Source organism: Musca domestica, unplaced genomic scaffold (genome assembly GCF_030504385.1).
Source record: "Musca domestica strain aabys unplaced genomic scaffold, Musca_domestica.polishedcontigs.V.1.1 44, whole genome shotgun sequence".
NCBI lineage: Eukaryota > Metazoa > Arthropoda > Insecta > Diptera > Muscidae > Musca > Musca domestica.
The window spans coordinates 6121869-6142202 of NW_026712334.1; the positions used below are offsets into that span (position 1 = coordinate 6121869).

At 36.7% G+C, this 20334-nt stretch overlaps 3 protein-coding genes and 1 long non-coding RNA gene across 4 annotated transcripts; 2 read left to right on the top strand and 2 right to left on the bottom strand.

The window, feature by feature from the left end:
* Window positions 1-473: 473 nt before the first annotated feature.
* On the bottom strand, window positions 474-13929 carry LOC101897728 (integrator complex subunit 6). The gene is made up of 2 exons (XM_005176795.4): window positions 13657-13929; window positions 474-5125 (listed from the first exon to the last, which is right to left on the bottom strand). The coding sequence occupies exon 2, from the start codon at window positions 4642-4644 to the stop codon at window positions 1087-1089; it is 3558 nt and encodes a 1185-aa protein (XP_005176852.2). The 5' UTR covers window positions 4645-5125; window positions 13657-13929; the 3' UTR covers window positions 474-1086.
* LOC109614474 (uncharacterized) lies at window positions 5142-5669 on the top strand. Its single transcript, XR_002195563.2, has 3 exons — window positions 5142-5339; window positions 5419-5518; window positions 5580-5669. It is a non-coding gene; the product is annotated as an uncharacterized LOC109614474 (long non-coding RNA).
* A 1292-nt stretch (window positions 13930-15221) lies between the features above and the next one.
* Window positions 15222-16119, bottom strand: LOC101898758 (DNA replication complex GINS protein PSF1). The gene is made up of 3 exons (XM_005176801.4): window positions 15924-16119; window positions 15801-15865; window positions 15222-15739 (listed from the first exon to the last, which is right to left on the bottom strand). The coding sequence occupies exons 1-3, from the start codon at window positions 16011-16013 to the stop codon at window positions 15292-15294; spliced, it is 603 nt and encodes a 200-aa protein (XP_005176858.2). The 5' UTR covers window positions 16014-16119; the 3' UTR covers window positions 15222-15291.
* Window positions 16120-16407: 288 nt separating this feature from the next.
* Window positions 16408-20269, top strand: LOC101898928 (regulator of telomere elongation helicase 1 homolog). The gene is made up of 8 exons (XM_005176802.4): window positions 16408-17533; window positions 17598-17923; window positions 17985-18191; window positions 18266-18680; window positions 18745-18993; window positions 19060-19208; window positions 19264-19714; window positions 19775-20269. Exons 1-8 carry the CDS (start codon window positions 16490-16492, stop codon window positions 19982-19984), a joined length of 3051 nt encoding a protein of 1016 aa, XP_005176859.2. The 5' UTR covers window positions 16408-16489; the 3' UTR covers window positions 19985-20269.
* The last annotated feature ends 65 nt before the right edge of the window (window positions 20270-20334 follow it).

Sequence of the window (20334 nt, forward strand, 5' to 3'; positions counted from 1 at the left end):
ATTTTCGATAGGAACGCCTGAACTAACACGAGGCTTACTAACACAAAAGAGAGCCTTAAGATTGACACTCCTATCAAGCACGACTGGATGCTAGTCTTCACATGAACATGGTCACGAAAACACAAACATATATCGAATATCGTTTGATATTCGCTGCAGAGTACCGATAGCTGCCTGGATAAACCAGAATAGTTTTTGGATGCAGCGTCTTTTTAGGATACTCATTCCAAATTAAAATCTGTACTATCTAAGAATATCTGCACATACTTTAGGAAATGGGAGCATCGTCTCTGCTCTGCTCGGCTAAAACTGTGGAATTTAAACAGACGATTGATATAACCGACTCTGATCACATGTAGGTAATTTAAAAATAATGTGGATTAAATTTACTTGGAATAAATCTATGTCAAAAACTCACATATGTTACACACATGAATAAACATTAACAAGGACTTGTTGTTATAGAAATGATCTAGTCTGCAATTTGAACCAAAAAGAAAAATGATTTAAAATTAAATTTTATTTTTGCTTAAAATTTTTAAATTGGTTTTGTATGCGTATTTGTATATGTAAGGTAGATTCACAATATATATAAATATTAAGCGTTTAGTAAATGAAATAGAATACAATTCGCTGAGGCCAGACGTGTGATATTTGATATATGGATAATGTAACATAAAATAACAAGGATATCGTTATTTAAATTTCAATTAAAATTTCCTATTTTAAGAGTTTGTCAATAAATAACAAGTGATTCCGCGTTCGTTCTCCTGTCCTTTTCGGTTTTTGTTTAATAAGAAGAAAATAATAATATATTACAAAAATTTGTTCGGATCTCGATATATAATCCACATGGAGAAGAGATGTTAATAGATTTTGTTGTTGTAAAAAATGAAGAATGGTGGTGCATATAGAAAAAAGATACTGAGGTTATATAGTATTTCATACATATGTATATAACACGTCTTTCATTTTCGTTTGTCTTTAATCATTACCCAACACATCATCCCTACTCCTCCACCTCTATTTTATCCGATCATCGTCACCACCTGCACTAATAGTCTATATATGTATATTCAATAATTGTTAACTGGTTGCCGGTAATTGTTGTTTTTTATCCCACCATTCTTGTATGCTGTTCACCATTTGTTTGCGCCGGAAACGCAACGATTCTGTAATGCACATTTGTATGAATTTTGATTTCATATCATCGTCACCCTTGATCAAATTCAAATGCTCCAATAGCTGTGAATAATTCCGACCGGGCCGGCGAATATCACGGAATACTTGGGCCCGCAAATCCATATTGTGTTTTCGGGCTTGCTCCTTCTGCTCGTCGGTGAGAGGCAGTGGGGCCAGCGATACTGCCGTTGTCGTCGACGAATGATTAACATGATTTGAGAATGTATGTGAATTGACAGATGTGGCAGAGGTGTTGCCATTTGCCGCCGCCGCTTCTCTTTTTAAAGAATCGAAATTACTGCTAGCCAAAAAGGAACTTAAGGGAGTGACCGATGTGGGAGGCGGCATTAACGCCGTTTCATTATCTAATTTTGAACTATCGACAGCTGTGCTTGAATCTACAGATGCGCTGACTGCACCCGTGGTTGATGTCACGGGCAACGATGACGCAGAGTTGCCATTATGACACTGTTGCAGTATTCTGGAAATTTCTTGGGCATCGTTAATATCGTGCAAATGATGACTAACACCTGCTGTTGCTTGAACAACAGCAGATTGGGAGACGGGATGATGCACACCACTGCTGTTGCCAGGCAATGTTTGTGGCAACGTTTGAATGGTTGATGCTTGGGCGGGCATTACATGCGGTAGCGCTGATGAATACGGACTGACCGAAGGACTAGTTGCCAGTATGCCTCCATTTGTTGAAGACGACGGGGACGTCATAGGTAGACTGTTAGGCATTCCATAAATATTACCATTTAATGGTATCGAATGCACGGCCGCCAAGTGAGACGGTTGTCCCAGTATCGTGGGTGCAGGTGGTGGTGGGGTACTGGGTTCATGTGGTCCCAAAGCTGCTGCATAATTGGTCATATACGGATGTGGGGAAGAGGCAGGAGATTGTGGAGGCTGCTGATGACTTATCGGCTGCGATACCACCACCGTTGGCAATGACATATGCGATGAATGTGGACTCATATTTGGTGGCACAACACCACCCAGCTGGCCATTCACCAGTTGTGTTGTTGGTACTGTGCCGGCGGCATTTAGTAAGGAACCCGCAGGATTTAGAGAATCATTATTTTGGGGATTATCACAGCTACTTTCAACTCCAACGCCATTGATGAAATCTCGTACATACCCATTGAAAAATTCGGGTTCGGTGGCTTCTTCATCGGGAAAGTCGGGAAAGGCCACCACCAAGCGGTCGGGATCGCCATCTTCTGACATGCCAGACGACATCGATGAAGCATCCGAATCGGAGTCCATTGATTCCAAATCTGATAGGGAAGATACTGATGAAGCATTTGATGACATAGCGGAGCTGGACATTCCGGAGGAGGAACCCGGAGAGACACCAGAACAGGAGGGTGTGGGAGTGCGGGGACGGGAGTCTGTCGATGTGCGCCGAAATACATAATCCATGCGTATGGGACCAGCCTTACGTTTTCGTACCCTTGAAGAGTCCAATTTTTTGCCGGGAGCACCACCTACTCCACTAACGCCCGGCACACCCGAAGTCCCCGCTCCATTGCCCTTCATGGGCGCTGCCACATCACCCAAATCGGCTTCATCGACCATAACCATATGCTTATCCTTTTTGTAGGGATTTCCAAACATGTGCTGCCTCACATTGGTGGGTTCTATTTCACGCAAGGGATTGTCCTTGTTCTTCAAATACTCCTGGTAATTACCCATTTCGGCAATAGGCAAGCAGTGGCCCGAATCCTTAGCCACCAAACTGACCGGTTGCGGACGCATAAATGCCTCGCGCATGCGTCCGATCTCTTCAATTATATCCCGCCTTGGTATATCAAATGGATTGCGATATGACTTCGCCGATTGCTGCCTGGTTAGCTGGGGCACCACAACTGTGTAATTTTCCAAAGGTTCTATCTCCGAGTGCAACTTGGCAAAGCTGTCCCGTAGTAGCGGATGTCTAACCAGATCCCTTCTCAGTGGTACACCAGGATTCAGTTTGGCCGTTTCGACCTGGCGGTAGGGAGGTTTTGGTTGTTTCAGCTGTTTGTAGACCTTCATGCAAAGATTTTCCTGGTCTTGTTTCGCCGTGTTCTTGATGTGTTTCAATTGATTGGCTATATTCGGCGACAAATAGTTGTCAACATTGTCGGGCAACAGAAATTGCAACAGTTGGTATGGTACCAATATGTTGAGTAAAGCTTTACGCAGAAATGGACAATAGTAAGGAGGAATGGATCTGACGTAGGCATTAAATTTGTACATTAGGTCATTGGGAGGACTCATATTGTATTTGTGAATCAGATCGTGGAGCAGAGGCAACAGTGCAGGATAATTGTAGGCCAATACATAGAGATGCACTTGTGACGAGGTGGAGGAGGCCTTGAGATACCCAAATGGTAATTCGAAACCATGCATTCCGTTTGAGATGATGACCTGCCAGCATTTCTTCATTTCCCTCTTTTGCAAGATTTGCAGCGTCAGCGGACTAGCTTCAATTTCATATTTATCCACGGGGAAATTATGTACAGTCTGCGGCTCGTCCACGGCCGGAGTCACCACTTTTAGTTTGGGATGGGCATCACGTGGCGGTAATGTCGGCGCCTTGGGATCCGGCCAATACGGTTCGGGTAAGGGCCAATAGCCAATGGGAAACGTTTTTTGACTAATGTGTTTTTGGACATAGATCATTTTCTTCAGCGGTTGAAATACCAAATCCTGTAATGCCTCATTTGGCATATTATTGGGATCTTTGGGTATGAGTGGTTCAAACTGCAGCACCACACCTGGCTGTACTTTCTGCACCAGGCTCTCAATACATTGATTTAGTACATAGTGCGAACGGACTCGATATGAACGACCGCCCGTCACTTCACACATTCTCTCTATCGGTGAATCATCATGAGGCACTTTACCCTCGACACGTTCATCCATACGATTGCCGGACATACGCAGAACCAGTGAAAACAAACGCTGATCCCATCGAAACGGTTCCTTGGTGAATTTTGTGCCCGGTATTTGGGTATTCAGTGGCAGTATGATGTCCTGATGTACAACATTACGATTCGAGTAACGTCCACCATCGGTGATGACAATAATGACCGAAGGTTCCAAATAGAAGGGGCATCTACCCTGACCATACGTGTCAATACCAGATTGCATACGATTTAAATTCAGCAAATCAAAGGCATTCTTCAACGATTCGCCCATTGATGTCAGACCCGTTGATTGGAGATTTTTCAGTTCATTCATGAATGTGGCATGATTCTCCTTCCAGCCGGCCTTAACATTGGCAGGTGGTTCTTCGAATGTTAGCAACATATAACGATCGCCCAGACAGTCTTGTGTGCGCTGGCGGTATTTGAGAAAAGTTTCCACGGCGCCCTTGGCTATATCCAGATATGTTTTTTGTACGCCATTTACATAGGCTTTTTGGCACATGGACGACGATGTGTCGACCAAAAATAAGATAATTGTCATTTTCACACCACTTGTTGTTTGTGGCTTTTGGTCGTCGTAATTTACACGCACACAACTAAACACAACTAAATGCACTCTTAAGAATAAGGAAAAACGCAGGCGTTTTAGAAAGCCCGGTCGTCCAAAGCAATCCCAACAAAAGGGTTTTGTGTGTTTATAAGTCGCCTACAGCAAATATGTGATGCTAAAGTTGTGTTAATTTTTGTTCTCCTCCTGTGACCGTTAAAAAGTGCTTTGAAAACTTTGAAATTTTTTTCCAAAAAAATTAAATTTCTCCTTAATCAAAAAAAGATCTGGAGTGTATATAATTTGTTCTCTTCTTGATTCCTGCTTATTAGCGCATTTATATAATTTCTCTTTAACTTTAAATGGGCGTTTAAAACGCCCATTTTTTATTTGTTGTCATATCTTCGCCGTATGGAAAACATTTCTTCAGCTTTTTTCTCAAATACAACAAAAAGAAAATAAATTCAATATAAATCTGCAAAAAATGTAAGAGAAGAAAAAATGGAGAGAGAGAAAAAGGAAAATTGGAATTAATGACACAGTTACGTCTTTTGTTTGGCTTCTTTAATAATTTCAATATATATTGATATAAAAAGTTATGTTAGATTCAAATTTTCAAATTTTCTTATAAATAAATAACGCGTTTTTTGTATTTTACAGATAAGTTTTTATTACAAAAGAAAATATTTGTAAGTATAAATTGATAATATAGCACAATATAGAGAAAAGACTAAATAAAATATTGTGGGTTATTTTTCAAATGTGAAGCCTTCAGAATTCATTTGATGTAGAATTTACAAAAATTGCAGAAAAGGCCATTTAGTAAGGAGTTCGGACCCCAACCCGGACACGACCCTATTAAAACGATGTGAGTAAATTTTATCCCCTCTCTAACGCTATGAACAACTTTCCAATTCTTCGTAAAACAGCAAGGAGGTCATATGACAAAGCCAGTAGACCTAAACCTAGAACTATAAGGCAGACTTCAATAATTATAACAATGATAAAGCTAAAGAAGACTGAATGAAAATCTTGGATAAGCTGCCATACTTCGTAAAATACTGTATAAGAACCCCAAACGCAGCTATGGTACGTGAACCAACATTGGTCTAGGGACTTCTGATCTCCTATCAGGCATCCGCTTCAGTAGTTATAAGTTTGTAGTGAGCAATCATTAACAGCGAATGGTGAAAGGGTCATAAAATGATAACAAGCTACCCTAAACTTTTACAGGCGATCAACACCTGTCCAACTTTAAAGTCGCCCGGTCCTGATGGCAAAATACAGGCAATGTTGCAAAATGCATCTACTTCGGTGCAGATTATCTTGCAGGATTTTATTTTAATGTTTTTTTATCATGGTACAATAATATCAAGGTAGGGCTATGATTCCATATGATTTTTATTTTTTTATTTTCTTGGCTTAATATGTCATTTTTATTTGTTTACGTATGTGTTTTCTTTTCAATAACAAAAAAATTGTTCAGAAAATATTCAAATTCGGGTGTTTTCAAAATGTCTATTTCAACGTATGCATCGACAAAATCTAGAGTTTTTGTAGCGAAATAATCCTTTAGAGATATATAGTACATGATTTTGAAAAGAAGTGTTGACCTTTCATTAAGTTATCGCGGTTTTCAATTATTTATTCAAAATTAATGCAACAAGTTGTTTGATTTTTTTTTTTTTTTTGATACTAATTCTGACATTACAAGCCAAACAGGTAGACCTCTATACTTGCAAGTTTTTCAAAGTTGGCCTACCTTCTCTTCATTGTACCATGGGTTTTATTGGATTTTCTTACCCAGATTGTGAAAAGAGTAACGGTGACCTATATTTACAAAGCCGGGAAAACTACACGTATAATAACCACATTTCTGCACGCTTAGGTCAAAGATCAAACAGTGGAGAGTGTTTAAAGTGAAGTTGTCGGAAACATTAAGGAGAATATGAAAAATTCCAAGTTTTCATTGGCAGTTTTTTTTCAAAATAGAAGGGTTTTATACAATGCAAAACTCGGGTCGACCCTTAACGCTCTCTATGGCTCCGAAAGCAATTCAAGTTTGGGAATATAATAGCAAAGGCGCCCAACAGAATTCTCTCATCCCCCACTTTGCTGTTGACCAATTATTTCAGATCTAATGCAAAGTGCACTAGCACAGCTGTCTGGTTGGGCCTATTACAATGGTTTGGGAATAAGCCCTGGAAAAACATAACTAATAATATTCAAAATAAAACGTCATAGATGTATGTCACTGTGGTCTTACATATTCTGCTGACCCATGGGTGTGAGCTGTCTGGTTGGGCCCATGACAATGGAAAACCATGGTTGTCTCGTCTGGTAACACACAATTAAGTCTAGGTCGTTTATGTCCTAACTAATCTCAGTGCAAAGAGCCGCGTCCACACTAACAATCGAAGCTTTCATATGCACTGTTCAACTCAGTTTTAAACAGCAAAGAGTACTCGTTTTGACGGGAAGGACGAACCTTTCGCTTTTTGGTCATGGAGGAAATCTAAACATACCAATAGCTCAGAAAATCTTAGGTGAAGATTATGCAATTAGCAACTACATGGCTACTTTTATTCGACTTCAATTACACTGACGTAACAATGCCTAACTAAATTCAAGATAGGTGATGACATGGTACAATGAATTCAAGGTAGGGCCGAACTACCATATGATTTAATTTTTTTTTATTTTTCTGGCTTAATATTTCAACTTCATTTGTTTATGCGTGCGTATTCTTTTCAATAATAAAAAAATTGTTCAGAAAATATTCAAATTCGGTTGTTTTCAAAATGATTATTGCAACATATGCGTCGACAAAATCTACAGTTTTTGTCGCGAAATAAACAATAAGAGATATGTAGAACATGATTTTGAAAAGAAATTATGAACTATCATTCAATTTTCGCGGTTTTAAATTATTTATTCAAAATGAATGCAACAAGTTGTTTGCTTTTTTATTGTTTTGATAGTAATTCTGACATTACAAGCCAAACAGGTAGACCTCTATACTTGCAATTTTTTCAAAGTTGGCCTACCTTGTCTTCATTGTACCATGGGTGATGATACCGGCGCTGGCGTATTCTGCCCTAATCTAATTATTAGATGCCCATATAGAGATTCTTGGAACATAATTTTGCATTAGTATAGTGACATTGAGGCATTTTGAAGATATTTGACCTCACCTCTTGGCCACCGAAGCTAAAACCCATTCAGTGACATTTTATAATATTTATTACAAAAAAATCGAGCAAAAGACGTACACTTATTATTGGCTTCATTCTTTTGGAGAACCTTTGCATCTTTAACTTTGTAGGCAATAGTTTAGCGAAAACTTGTTAAAATTGCCACAAAAAAAAAATCAACAGATGCTGAGGCCTCTCGTTAACAATAAATATAATAGGATGAAATGAAAAACATTCAAAACTGACAATGAATATTTTATTGCCTTTTCTATCAGACCGTTGACTTTTATATTTATTGATAGCCTTGATAAGTTGAATATTGGATTGGGAATACCAAAAATTTGGTAACTATTCCCATTCTCTGTTAACCTTTCAACTTTCTTGAAGCGTCGTATACTAATACACCTTAAGTCTCCCGTTTCGGTACATGAAATATCTACAAAAAATTAACACAACATGACCCACTTGTGCAAATAATGGTTGACTCAAATAGACAAAAAATGAACTACCTTCATTATTAGTGCTCCGCTCCAAATGTAGGCATAACACAATGTTTATTAACATGATAATTATTTAGTAAAGAGAGGGTGCTACTTACCTCCAACTCATTAATGAGAGGAGAACAAAAACAAATTAAAGTGGTGCCAACGTTGTTCTACAAATGTCATCTTTACATCTTGCCAACGTCATAATGTCATTAGAATAATTTCTTCCGAATATAATAATCATTACATTATCCGTTAATCCATTACATCCCCCTTTAATCTAAGTGGTTTGCTAGTTTGCTCGTTGTTGTTAACTTACGGCGACGGCTAGTCAATACAATAAAAAATCTCAGAGAAAGAGTATATAGAGGAAGCATATGTTTTACTCTCACACATTGAAAGGAAGGGGTGCACATTAATGAAAAATATCTCAACATGTGCATTCGTATGCAAAAAAGCCCTAAGCGCAAGGGTTGTCAATTTAAGTTTATTGTTTGGTATTCCGATCAGATTGTTGCCGAGAAATTTATTTGCTTTTAACAGCAAAACATAATTTCAATGAAAATGCACAGGGGCGCGGGCAGACCAGAGATGTACACAAGGTGGAGGACTTAGCCCCCCCCCCCAAAAAATGGTTATTTTTTGTCGATTGTTCATTTTACATGGAAAGTTTAATTATTTACTAATATTTCGAGGCCCGGGAAAGGATATTTTAATTTCGCTAAGTTCGACCAGGCCAAATTGTTAATGCCCTCCCTCCATCATGGTATAAACAAAACATTATTTATAAATAACAAGTAAAAAAGCAGCTAAGTTCTGCCGGGTCGAACTTTTAATACCCATCACCATTTGGAAGGAACATGCAAAATGTAAAAAAGTTCTATTGAAATATGCCGGTATAATTTAAAATTTCCGAATATCAGGTGTTACAGTTACATGGGGCTGTATGAAAACTTGGACGGTCACATCTAATTATATGCTAGAGAAGGCGGTGCCATTTACGAACTCCAAATACCAAGTTTGATATTATTCTGTTAAATTAAATTATTACATGAATGAATTGAAATAAATAAATAAAACAATGTATCTAAATTCATCAAAGTACCGAATATTGCGAGGGGGTAGAGGGGGCTGCACGACGTCCTGGATCTCTACACAAAATTTTCTGTCATAAGAGGTAGAACCCATTGTGAACTCCAAAGACCAAACTTGAAACAATTCCGTTGAAAACTGTGACAAAAATCATCAAAATAGCAGTGTTACATTATAGGGTCTATACCAAATCTTGGATTTATATGCATAGTTCTCTGCAAGGATATTTCCTACATACTGGGAACACATATTCCCAATTTACATCACATTCACATTGAAATTGTGACTAAAATACTCAAAAAAACCTTATATCTGTCGGTACATTTATATGGGACCCATAACAAAACGTGGACCTATATAAACGATTTTCAATACCAAAAGTCCTGTAGACCTATAACACATCCGAGTAAAATGTTATCAACATAATTCATTTTGTTCAGAAACTAGAAGGGAAATCGCTAAATCGACATAGAATTTTATGCTGAACAAGAATATATTTTTCTAAAATATATATGGCAAACATGATATACCCTCCATAGTATAAAAATATCTCCATTCAATATTCGAGCGAATTCCATTTTATCTACAAATGCTAGAAAAATCGATTTGAGCATTCAGTAAAAGTTCAAAACAATAAATAGACCGGATTATACCCAGATATACTTTTAATATTCGCGAGTATAAAAAAGTAATCGACTGTTCGGAACTGGATGTTTTATAAATGTCAAAAACGGACCCACTTTAGAGGTTCATCATGTTTACCAAATGATAGGTCACAAAACCTTTCCGAAATGCTAGAGTATGTGTTATTATTTTTCCCAGCTCCTAACATATGAGTTTTTGAACCCCATCATGTTGATAGGTATATTTTTCTAAATCGGTTGAGAAAGTGCTGGGCTAACGCAGACCTTGAATTCGAAAATTAGACCAGTTATTATTGTACCCGAGTCTGAAAAAATAAATTTAAGCGGATCATTATTTGAGAGGATCTTTTAATAATTTTATCCCCACATAACAAAAGTAAACAAATGTCACATAACAATGGCAACTCTGACAAGGTTAAACAATTTCAGTGCTGTGAGAAAACAGTAACACAAAAATCTCAAACACACTCAACGCAACACAATGCGCTAACGCTGGTACTCAAAATTTAGAGTACTTTTTTGTTGTTTTTGCCTGTCAGCATGATGAGGAAAACAACAGCAACAACAAAATTCAATGAATAACAAATAAATTTGAATATCTTCTCTGATAGCGGAATAATTGTTTTGTAGTTGACAAAGAGAAGAGTGTCACAGAGTGTTTATTTTGACATCTCTGGCCCACTAATTCTCAAAACGACGACGAAAGTGAAACAAGAAAAAAACAAAAGACTATTTTTAACAATCAAAATGTCCTATACATGCACCGTTAGTTTTTGAAAAGCGAAATTGAAATATGTAAACAAATAAAAAAAGTATCGAAAATATGCATAAAATTCGTAGCTGGCAGGTGGTGTGGGTGGTTGGGCATTTGGACGATTCTATTTAAGTGTTTAAGGTCGCCACCGGTTGGATGTAAGTTTGATCAATGGACGCACGCAAACAATCAATGTTTATTATTTAAGGCAGTCAACAATACCGATGATCATGAGGGTGTCAAGTATGTTTACGAATAATCACGACCACAAACACTTTTTTGGGGATTATAATGATGCGTTTGCCTTTCTTATAACTACAAGATGTGCTTGCACAGAAATGGAAAATGACATGTGGTATGCAAATTGTTTCTTTTTGACATCAGAACCGAATAAACTGTATCCCATCGATGATAACGCAACACATGCTAATGCAAAACCTTTACCGGAGGGCACAAATCATTAGCATCTGTCACAATGACCCCCACAGTAATCAAGCTTACGACCGACCGCTGAACCCAACAGCAATAACAATAGTTTTTAATAAAATATCTTCTTGCGAATGTACGACGTTTATACGGCACAACAGTGCGTTTTATCAAACAAACAACATACCAGACACACACACCTCACCACCAGTGAGCGAGCGAGCGAACGAACGAACATCGACGTCAAACTTATTTGTTTTTGCTGCTGCTTGCGTTTTAATTTTGCGTTGAGTTTGGTTGTGCTCCCCAATCAAGAGAGTTGTAGCACCAGTAATTATGAAAAGCAAATTTACTTAAATTCTTTTTCACACAAATACTCTCGAAAACCACACACAGTCACTCACATTAAGTTTGCTTGCTCACTCGAGTAAAAAACGAGTTGTTGTTATTGTGTTTATTATATATGGTTGCCATTGTTGGGTTGGTTGGATGGTTAGCTTTGCGACGATGTGCTTTTGTATTCTTCTTCTTCAATAATCATAAAAATGCAATGCTCCACTCAATGTATATATGGCTGTTGTCGTGGGATATTTGATTTTAACAATTCAAGACAACACACTTCATACAAAACGCCGCTGCTCAGGTATTGTTGTGTCTCATCCAGAGGGCGAAGCCGATGTGAAATTCCCGGCGGCGGCGGCTAAGCACAAAAAAGCCGGCGGCGGCTAAAAGTCGACTGCAGCCGAAAGAGAATCGGCGGCGGCTAAAAGTCGGCTACAGTCTACTAACTAATTTGATAAAAATGGTTCGCCGACCGCATTGTTATCATGAACAAACAATTGTATTTTTATACCCTACACCACAAGGTGGTCAGGGTATTATGTCTTTGTGCATTTGTCTGTAACAGGCAAAAGGAAACGAGATAGACCCATAGTTCCTTTTGATGATCTGCATAGAATCACATTCTGAGTCGATTTATGCATGTCCGTCCGTCCGTCTGTCCATGTATTTTTGTAAACAAAGTACAGTTCGCATTTATTGCCATATCCAGATGAAATTTTTCACAAATCATTTGTTTGGCCCAAGGACGAACCCTATTGAAATTGGAGATAATTGGTCAAAATTTAGATATAGCTCCCATATATATTTTCGTCCGATTTGCCTTTTATTGTGCACCAAACGTTTAATATCAGCCCGAATAGTATGGAATTTTGCACATATTAGGCCTGAAAATAAGTGTGCCAAATTTGATCAGAATCTGTTCAGATATAGCTATAGCTCCCATAAATATTGTTCATCCGATTTGTTATTTTTGTCCTCCGCAGCCATAATATGCACTCTGTAAAAAAAATATTTGGGGAAATATATCAAGTGCAGCTCAGAAATACATTTGCTAAATTTTATCGAGATCGGTACAGATTTGAATATAGATCCCATATATAATTTCGTCGGATTTACCTTTTTTGTGCACCAAACGTCTAATAGTTGCCCAATGAATGGATGAAACTTGGCACTTCGTAACAACGATATTCAGGGAAATATATCAAATACAGCTCAGAAATATCTTTGCCAAATTTTATCGAGATCGGTTCCAATACAAGTCCGAATTTAAAAGATACAAATACTTCGGCATATTTAGTTCTTTGAACTTAAAATTATAATTATAATCATAGCGTGTATGATTGAATTCTGCCATAAACAATTTTAATTGTTATGCGCAGCACTACTAAATTAGCAAAGTGGTGTAGGGTATCATAAAATCGGCCCTGCCCGACTTTAAGACGTTCTTTGCTGGTTTAATATTGCAGAATACAGGCTGCTTGTCTTTGCATTAACAGAATTATTTAAATAAATAGTTTTTAATATATCTTTGGCACATTTTATAAATCTTTTATTAATACTTCTCCTACTTTTGATGAACAAGCAAAAACACAATGACTTTTTTGCAAACCATGTGGCTGCCACTCCATCAAAATTCGTAAATAAAAAAGGTTGCCAAAGGTTTTGTAATGGAAAACAAATAATATTAAAATACAAACATGCTGCATGCATTTTTTTCGAAGGCTTAGTCGACTCAGTCGTCTAAGAATTTGAGCCGATGAGAGCCGCATCCATCGGCGGCGGCTCAGATGACTTAAAAAAAGTCGGCGGCGGCTGTGCGCCGACTGCGAGCCGATCGGCTTCGTGCTCTGGTCTCATCTTCGCTCATTCTAGCTCGTCGACGAATCAACCAACCAACCGTCCATCCATCCAACAACAATAAAAACAATACAAGCAACAACCAACATCACACACAACGTCGTCATCTACTTCATAACTACACTCTCACTCACTCATTCACAACTCATTTGCTCACACAAAATATTAAAAAAAAAGTATAACGAAACAACAAAAAATATACTGCTGCTTACAACAAAAATTTATCACTAATCGCGCAGCCAACGGCGAGAACACAAATTTTCTCTTATTTGTTTTTGTTCCTCGAGTAAAAATTCTGTGTGTGTGCTTCTGCTGCGGTAGGTCTCCGTCGTTGTTGTTGATTGAACACTTCTTTCTCACTTCTCTCTTTTGTTATTTTTAAACAAAATCTTTTCTGCCTCCGTTGTTAGCGACGTTTACTTTTTGTACTTTTATTTCTTCTTTACCAATCTCGAATCGACCTTTCTCATCCAAACGTAAGAAACGAACTGTCAAACTAGCCATGCAATATAGAGCTGGCAGCTGGGGCAAACAATCGATGGCAATGTCGATAGAAACGATTCTTTACTTTTGCACGTTAATATCGATTGAAAATTTTGTTATCGTTATTATCGAATCTCATATCAAATCATTTCTTATCAAATGTTAATAATATTATAAAGCTACAGAAGCGGTTAAAAGAATTTAAAAAGGATGTAGATAAAAATAGTGATGGGAATCTGTGAGTTAAACAGACAATTGTCTAAACCAATGTTTACATTAAAGTTGAATTCATATAGTAATTGTCAAAATAACAAATGTTGTCTCTGTGACGTAGGCGTCCGTGCAGGAAGGAATTAAAATTTAAAAGTTCCTTTGAATTTTTCTCAATTATATCTGTATTTGTCATGTTATTACGTTTTTTTCTGCGTAACGTAGGCGTCCAGATAATTGTATGAATATTAATAAACTTGTTAATATGTTTCATTGAATTTCTCTCAATTATTATTTATGATGTTCTTTTATTTTTAAGACAAATTCGATTCTTATTCTTCATAATTGTTCAGTTCCTGAATCGGGAACAGACCAATTGTCTGTTCCTGAATCGGGAACAGACCAATTGTCTGTTCCCGAACTGCAAGAACGTTAAAGTTTTTACTACGATAACCGATTTTCCCTTTATGATATCGAAAAAATTGCAAAACTTATAGGTTCTGGAACAGAAAAAATGTTTCTTTTGATTTGGTGTTCTCAACAATAAACAAGTGTAACGAATACATCTTTCGAATGAGTAGTTTTTATTGAGAAGGTAGGCCAACTTTGAAAAAATTGCAAGTACAGAGGTCTACCTGTTTGGCTTGTAATGTCAGAATTAGTATCAAAACAATAAAAAATCAATCAACTTGTTGAATTTATTTTGAATAAATAATTGAAAAACGTGATAACTGAATGAAAGGTCAACACTTCTTTTCAAAATCATGTACTATATATCTCTAAAGGATTGTTTTGCTACAAAAACTCTAGATTTTGTCTATGCATACGTTGAAATAAACATTTTGAAAACACCCGAATTTGAATATTTTCTGAACAATTTTTTTTGTTATTGAAAAGAAAACACATACATAAACAAATAAAGATGACATATTAAGCCAAGAAAATAAAAAAAAATTAAAATCATATGGTATCATAGCCGTACCTTGATATCATTGTACCATTCCATAAACTACTATTTACATAACAGTCATGTCATTTGTCTAAGCCCAGGAAATAATAAAAAAATAAATAAAAAACTGAAAGATACATTCATGACAATAAATTCGGCACATTATTATTAAAAACCCCTATTCATACCTTAACTATTAGACAAATTAAACAATATGCTGCAATATACCTTGTCTGACCAAGGTCTCCACTTGAGAGCGTGGTAAATAGTGTTGGCTATTCTTTTTCAAATATATTACTTCGCCATCTTCCAATTCAAATTTACCAAAATCTTCTACGCAACGTACTTCAATGTATAATGATTTGGGGGGACGCAAATCGCCAGTTAAATCTATACCTTGACCATCACCAATGGATCGCATATACGATGCCAAGGATTTCGAATATTTGTTGAAAAATGTAACTTCAGGTTCACAAAGATTTGTTTTTATATCGGCTGGTATAATGGAACCAAATTCCCATCGCAATGCCTTAATGCGTTGCAAACGCTGATGCAAATACGAGAGCAGACATCGTTTGTTACGCTGCAGAGCGGCATGACGGAAATTCAATAGGGGCCACAGGGTACGATCACCTGATGTAGAGTAGTTGGCACTATAATAATGTTGTTAGTATTGCAATTGAAATAGTTTAAGGAAGAAAAATTCACACTTACGCTTGAGCACAATTTTCTTCAAATATGGCCTTTATCTCCTCCAACACTTGCCGTACACCGTCATCCTGTATAAAAAAGTAATTTGAATTCGAGTCTTTCTTTCTGCATCGATGCATAACTTACATCAAAAGGCGGTATTGTTTGTGAAGATCTTTGTAGTTCTTTGACCAGTTCAAACGCCTTATCGGCAAACATTTTATTAGATTTACTCATTTTCAAATATTGTTTATACTAATCCTGTTTTTATGGTGAAAATCTTTAAATCGTCGACTACTTCTTTTTTCGTTGTAAACAACAACCCTATTTATTTATTATTTTGGCGCCAAAATTTGCAATCTCCATCAGCTGTTTATCAAATCAAAAGTGCGTCTTTATTAAGGAGGTGTGTTTACAAAGTATGTCAGAGTTCAGTACACATTTCTTTGCTAAAATAGAACTATATCAATACATTTTGTCAAATGTATAAATATTTTCAATTATTGAATCTGTTTCAAACAATTTTACAACATATACTGCTTTTAAAAGTGTTTTTATGTGAATATACTTGACACACGTTTTATTTCAAGGAGTAACACAACGTGTGTACGATTGATTTGATGTATTTTCACAACATTCGCAAGCATAGGAAGATTAGGATAAACTTGTGACATAAAAAATTAAATAGCTTCAATTTGGTAAATAAATAAAAAATGCCTGAAACAATTATAGCCGGCATTCCGGTTAATTTTCCATTTGAACCGTATGAAGTGCAGCGCGCTTACATGGAAAAAGTAATTATATGTCTAAGAGATGGAACGAATGGAGTACTTGAATCACCAACTGGAACAGGTAAAACATTAAGCCTTCTGTGCTCATCTCTGGCCTGGCTACATCGTCGTAAAGAAGAAATGAAAAACCAAATGCAAAAGGTGAACTCTTCACAACCGGATTTAAAAGACAATCCCCTTTTGGGAGAACACTTTGAAATTATGGCGCGCTCAAAGGGCAAAAGTAATTGGGGACTGCCGAAAATAATCTATGCCTCACGTACACATTCCCAGCTAACACAGGCCATGCAGGAATTAAAAAGAACATCGTACTCTTTTATGAGAGCTGTTGTCTTGGGTTCCAGAGATCAACTGTGTATTCATCCTGAGGTGATGCGCGAACTGGGCAATGCCAACAAAATACAAATGTGTAAATTACGTGTGCAGACCAGAACTTGTTCATTTCATAGTCGAGTTGAATCTCGCAAAGATGATCCCGACTTTCGCGGACCCTCTATTATGGACATTGAGGATTTAGTTAAAGTGGGACAAAAACTGAAAATGTGTCCTTATTATGCTTCCAAAGAACTTGTGGACGATGCTGATATTGTATTTATGCCCTATAATTATTTATTGGACCCTTCGGCGAGAAAAGCCAATAAAATTGAATTGAACAATACCATTTGCATACTTGATGAGGCACACAATATCGAAAAGATATGCGAAGAATCCGCATCAGTTAATATTCGATCATCCGATGTGGCGTTGGCCATTGAAGATACCACCCATATAATGAAGGCTATGAGTGAAGGTGATATGATTGATGGTGGAGATGAACCAAAAGATTTCACTTTAGATGATTTGGCATTGCTTAAGGAAATGCTATTGGAATTGGAAAAGGCAATAGATGATATTGTAGTCGAGAATACCCAGGATGGTGCAACATTTCCTGCTTCCTATATCTTTGATTTACTGGGCAAAGCTAATGTATAAAAAATTTACGAAACTTGAAGAGATTATTTTATGATATATGCGTATTTATGTTCCTTAGATTACCTATGGCTCATCCAAAGCTGTTGTAGCGCTACTGGATAAATTAATACAATATATGGCAGTACAATCACAAAATAACATGACACGCAAAGGTGGTAGTTATCAGAAGTTAAGTGATCTGTTAACCATTGTGTTTATTAATAAGGAAGATAGCATCGATAAAATCTATCGCAGTTTTAAAGTCCATGTACAAATTGAGGAAGAAAAGAAATACAATACTAAGGCTAACGCCAATCAATCCGGATGGCTGTCAAAGGGCAACACAACGAGCACTAGTAAAATGGGTAAAATAATAAACTATTGGTGTTTTAATCCGGGATTTGGGTAAGAAAATGCAAGTCTATACATGGTTTATTATTTGCAATAAATTTTGTTTAATTCCAAGAATGGAACAACTACTGAATACTAATGTACGTAGTGTCATTTTAACAAGTGGCACATTGGCTCCCTTGAAACCTCTAATAGCGGAATTGGCAATACCCATTGCACAGCGTTTAGAAAATCCTCACATTGTATCAGCGTCTCAGGTATATGTAAAAATCATTGGCTCTGGTCCTGACCGAGAACCTCTCATATCGAATTATCAAAATAGGTAAAGTGTGGTGTTTTTTATTTAATAAATAGTAAAAAAATAACATTAAAAAAATATATTTTCTTGTATCCCAGAGATAATCCCAAGTACATAAGCTCTTTGGGTTCGACCATAGTAAATGTTGCCCGTTTGGTACCAGATGGCTTACTAGTATTCTTTCCTTCATATCCGTTGCTAAATCAATGTGTAAATTCATGGCAAGCCTCTGGAGTGTGGTCGGACATTTCTCGGCATAAACCCATATATGTGGAACCCCGTGGTAAAGAAGATTTCGTGACCACCATGGAACAGTTTTATCAAAGTATTAAGGAGTCAAAAGGTGCCTGTTTTATGGCCGTATGTCGAGGTAAAGTTTCAGAAGGTCTTGACTTTGCTGATCGAAATGGACGTGCTGTAATTATAACAGGTCTACCCTTCCCGCCATTGAAAGATCCTAAAGTAATATTAAAGAAAAAATACTTGGAAGAAAATCGTACAAAAGAAAATGAGGTAAACTATTCAAAATCGTTCACCATATAACAAGTAATGATTATTTGCCTTTCTAAACTATTAGCTGCTTACCGGTCAAGCATGGTATTCTTTAGATGCTACAAGAGCTGTTAATCAGGCCATTGGTCGTGTCATACGGCATCGCAATGATTATGGTGCAATTTTACTATGTGATGCTAGATTCCAGCAACAATCCCAAGTTCAGCAGTTATCTAAATGGATAAGAGATATATTAGGTAATCAAAAAATTAATACAGCATTTGGACCGGTTATTAAAGAATTGAGAGACTTCTTCAAGAATGCTGACAAAACAGTGTGTATAAGATGATATAAATTAATTTGCATTTTTTTTTTCTAAAACAGCATTACTTCTTTACAGATGCCAAAACCGAAGGAGCGTTCAATAGAAACATTGGTCCATGACAGTTGCGAAGAGGTTGGTGAGAGTGTACGGAGCAAATTATTTGCTGATCCCAAAGAAATACTTGCAGCAAAGAACCGGTTTCAAACAGCTCACAGCCAAGCAATGTAAATATTTTTTGTTTCTTTTCTTAACAAAATTTTTCATTTTCTTTCTTTGCAGCAAAGTTGAAAAGACAAATTCTATAGAATCGTGGTCACCAAATGATTATGCCAGAGCCGCTGGTCGATCAAACACTGGCAAACTTCCTAGTGCCATGGATTTCATGAGTCGGCTTGACTCGGATGTTAAAGCAATCGATTTTAATTCTTCCTCATCGTGTAACAACAGTAGTGAAAATTTAGTTAAAATACATAAACGTGAACGTAGTCCCACAAGCAGCCAATTATCCTCATCATCGTCGTCGAGCAACACATCATCATCATCGCAAGGTGAATTAAGTAAAAAGAAAAAATATAAACTAGTAGAAAATACCCTATCATTAACGACACAAGTATCAGCATCAACGACTGCTAAATTAAATTCATTTTCATTTGCTAAGAAGCCACAAGTGTCCGCTAACACAGATGAAAATAAAAAGGCTCCTGAGGATAGATTGGAATTTTTAAGAGTGGTAAGTTGTAAAAATTTTTCTACAATAAACATTGTTTTAACTGGTTTTCTTTTTGGTTAGCTTCGTGGTGTCTTGGCTCCACCAGATTTCAGTGCGTTTACAGCAGCTCTTGTTTCTTATAAACGTGATAACAACATCGATGCTCTGTTGGATCTATTATTTCGTATATTGGCAAAACCAAGTTCTATGTATTTATTGCGTGATATGAAACGTTTTCTTAAAAATGAACATCGTTCCAAATTTGATGATCGCCTTGCCTGCCTCTCATAGTTTTAAAATAATTTTAGACCTGAATTGAGAATTGGAGTTTTATTTTATTAATTTTTTTTAGAATAAATAATGCTTTCTTACAGGCTATGTAAAAGGAATGGGTACTTAAGAAGAATACTCTCATTTTTATGCCCCTAACTTTATATCTTCGTAGAGTTTAAAGTACATGTGTAACGGGTTTAGATTTAAATAATAAATTTCTCATAAGTATATGCATCCAAATTTGTATAATGTTCAGAAATATATTTTCGCAAATTATGATAAAAATCGAAATTGTACCGTAAACCTCTGTTTACTTCCCCAAATAACCAAAATTTTGAAATTTTCTAACAAGTTCGATGATAGACAAT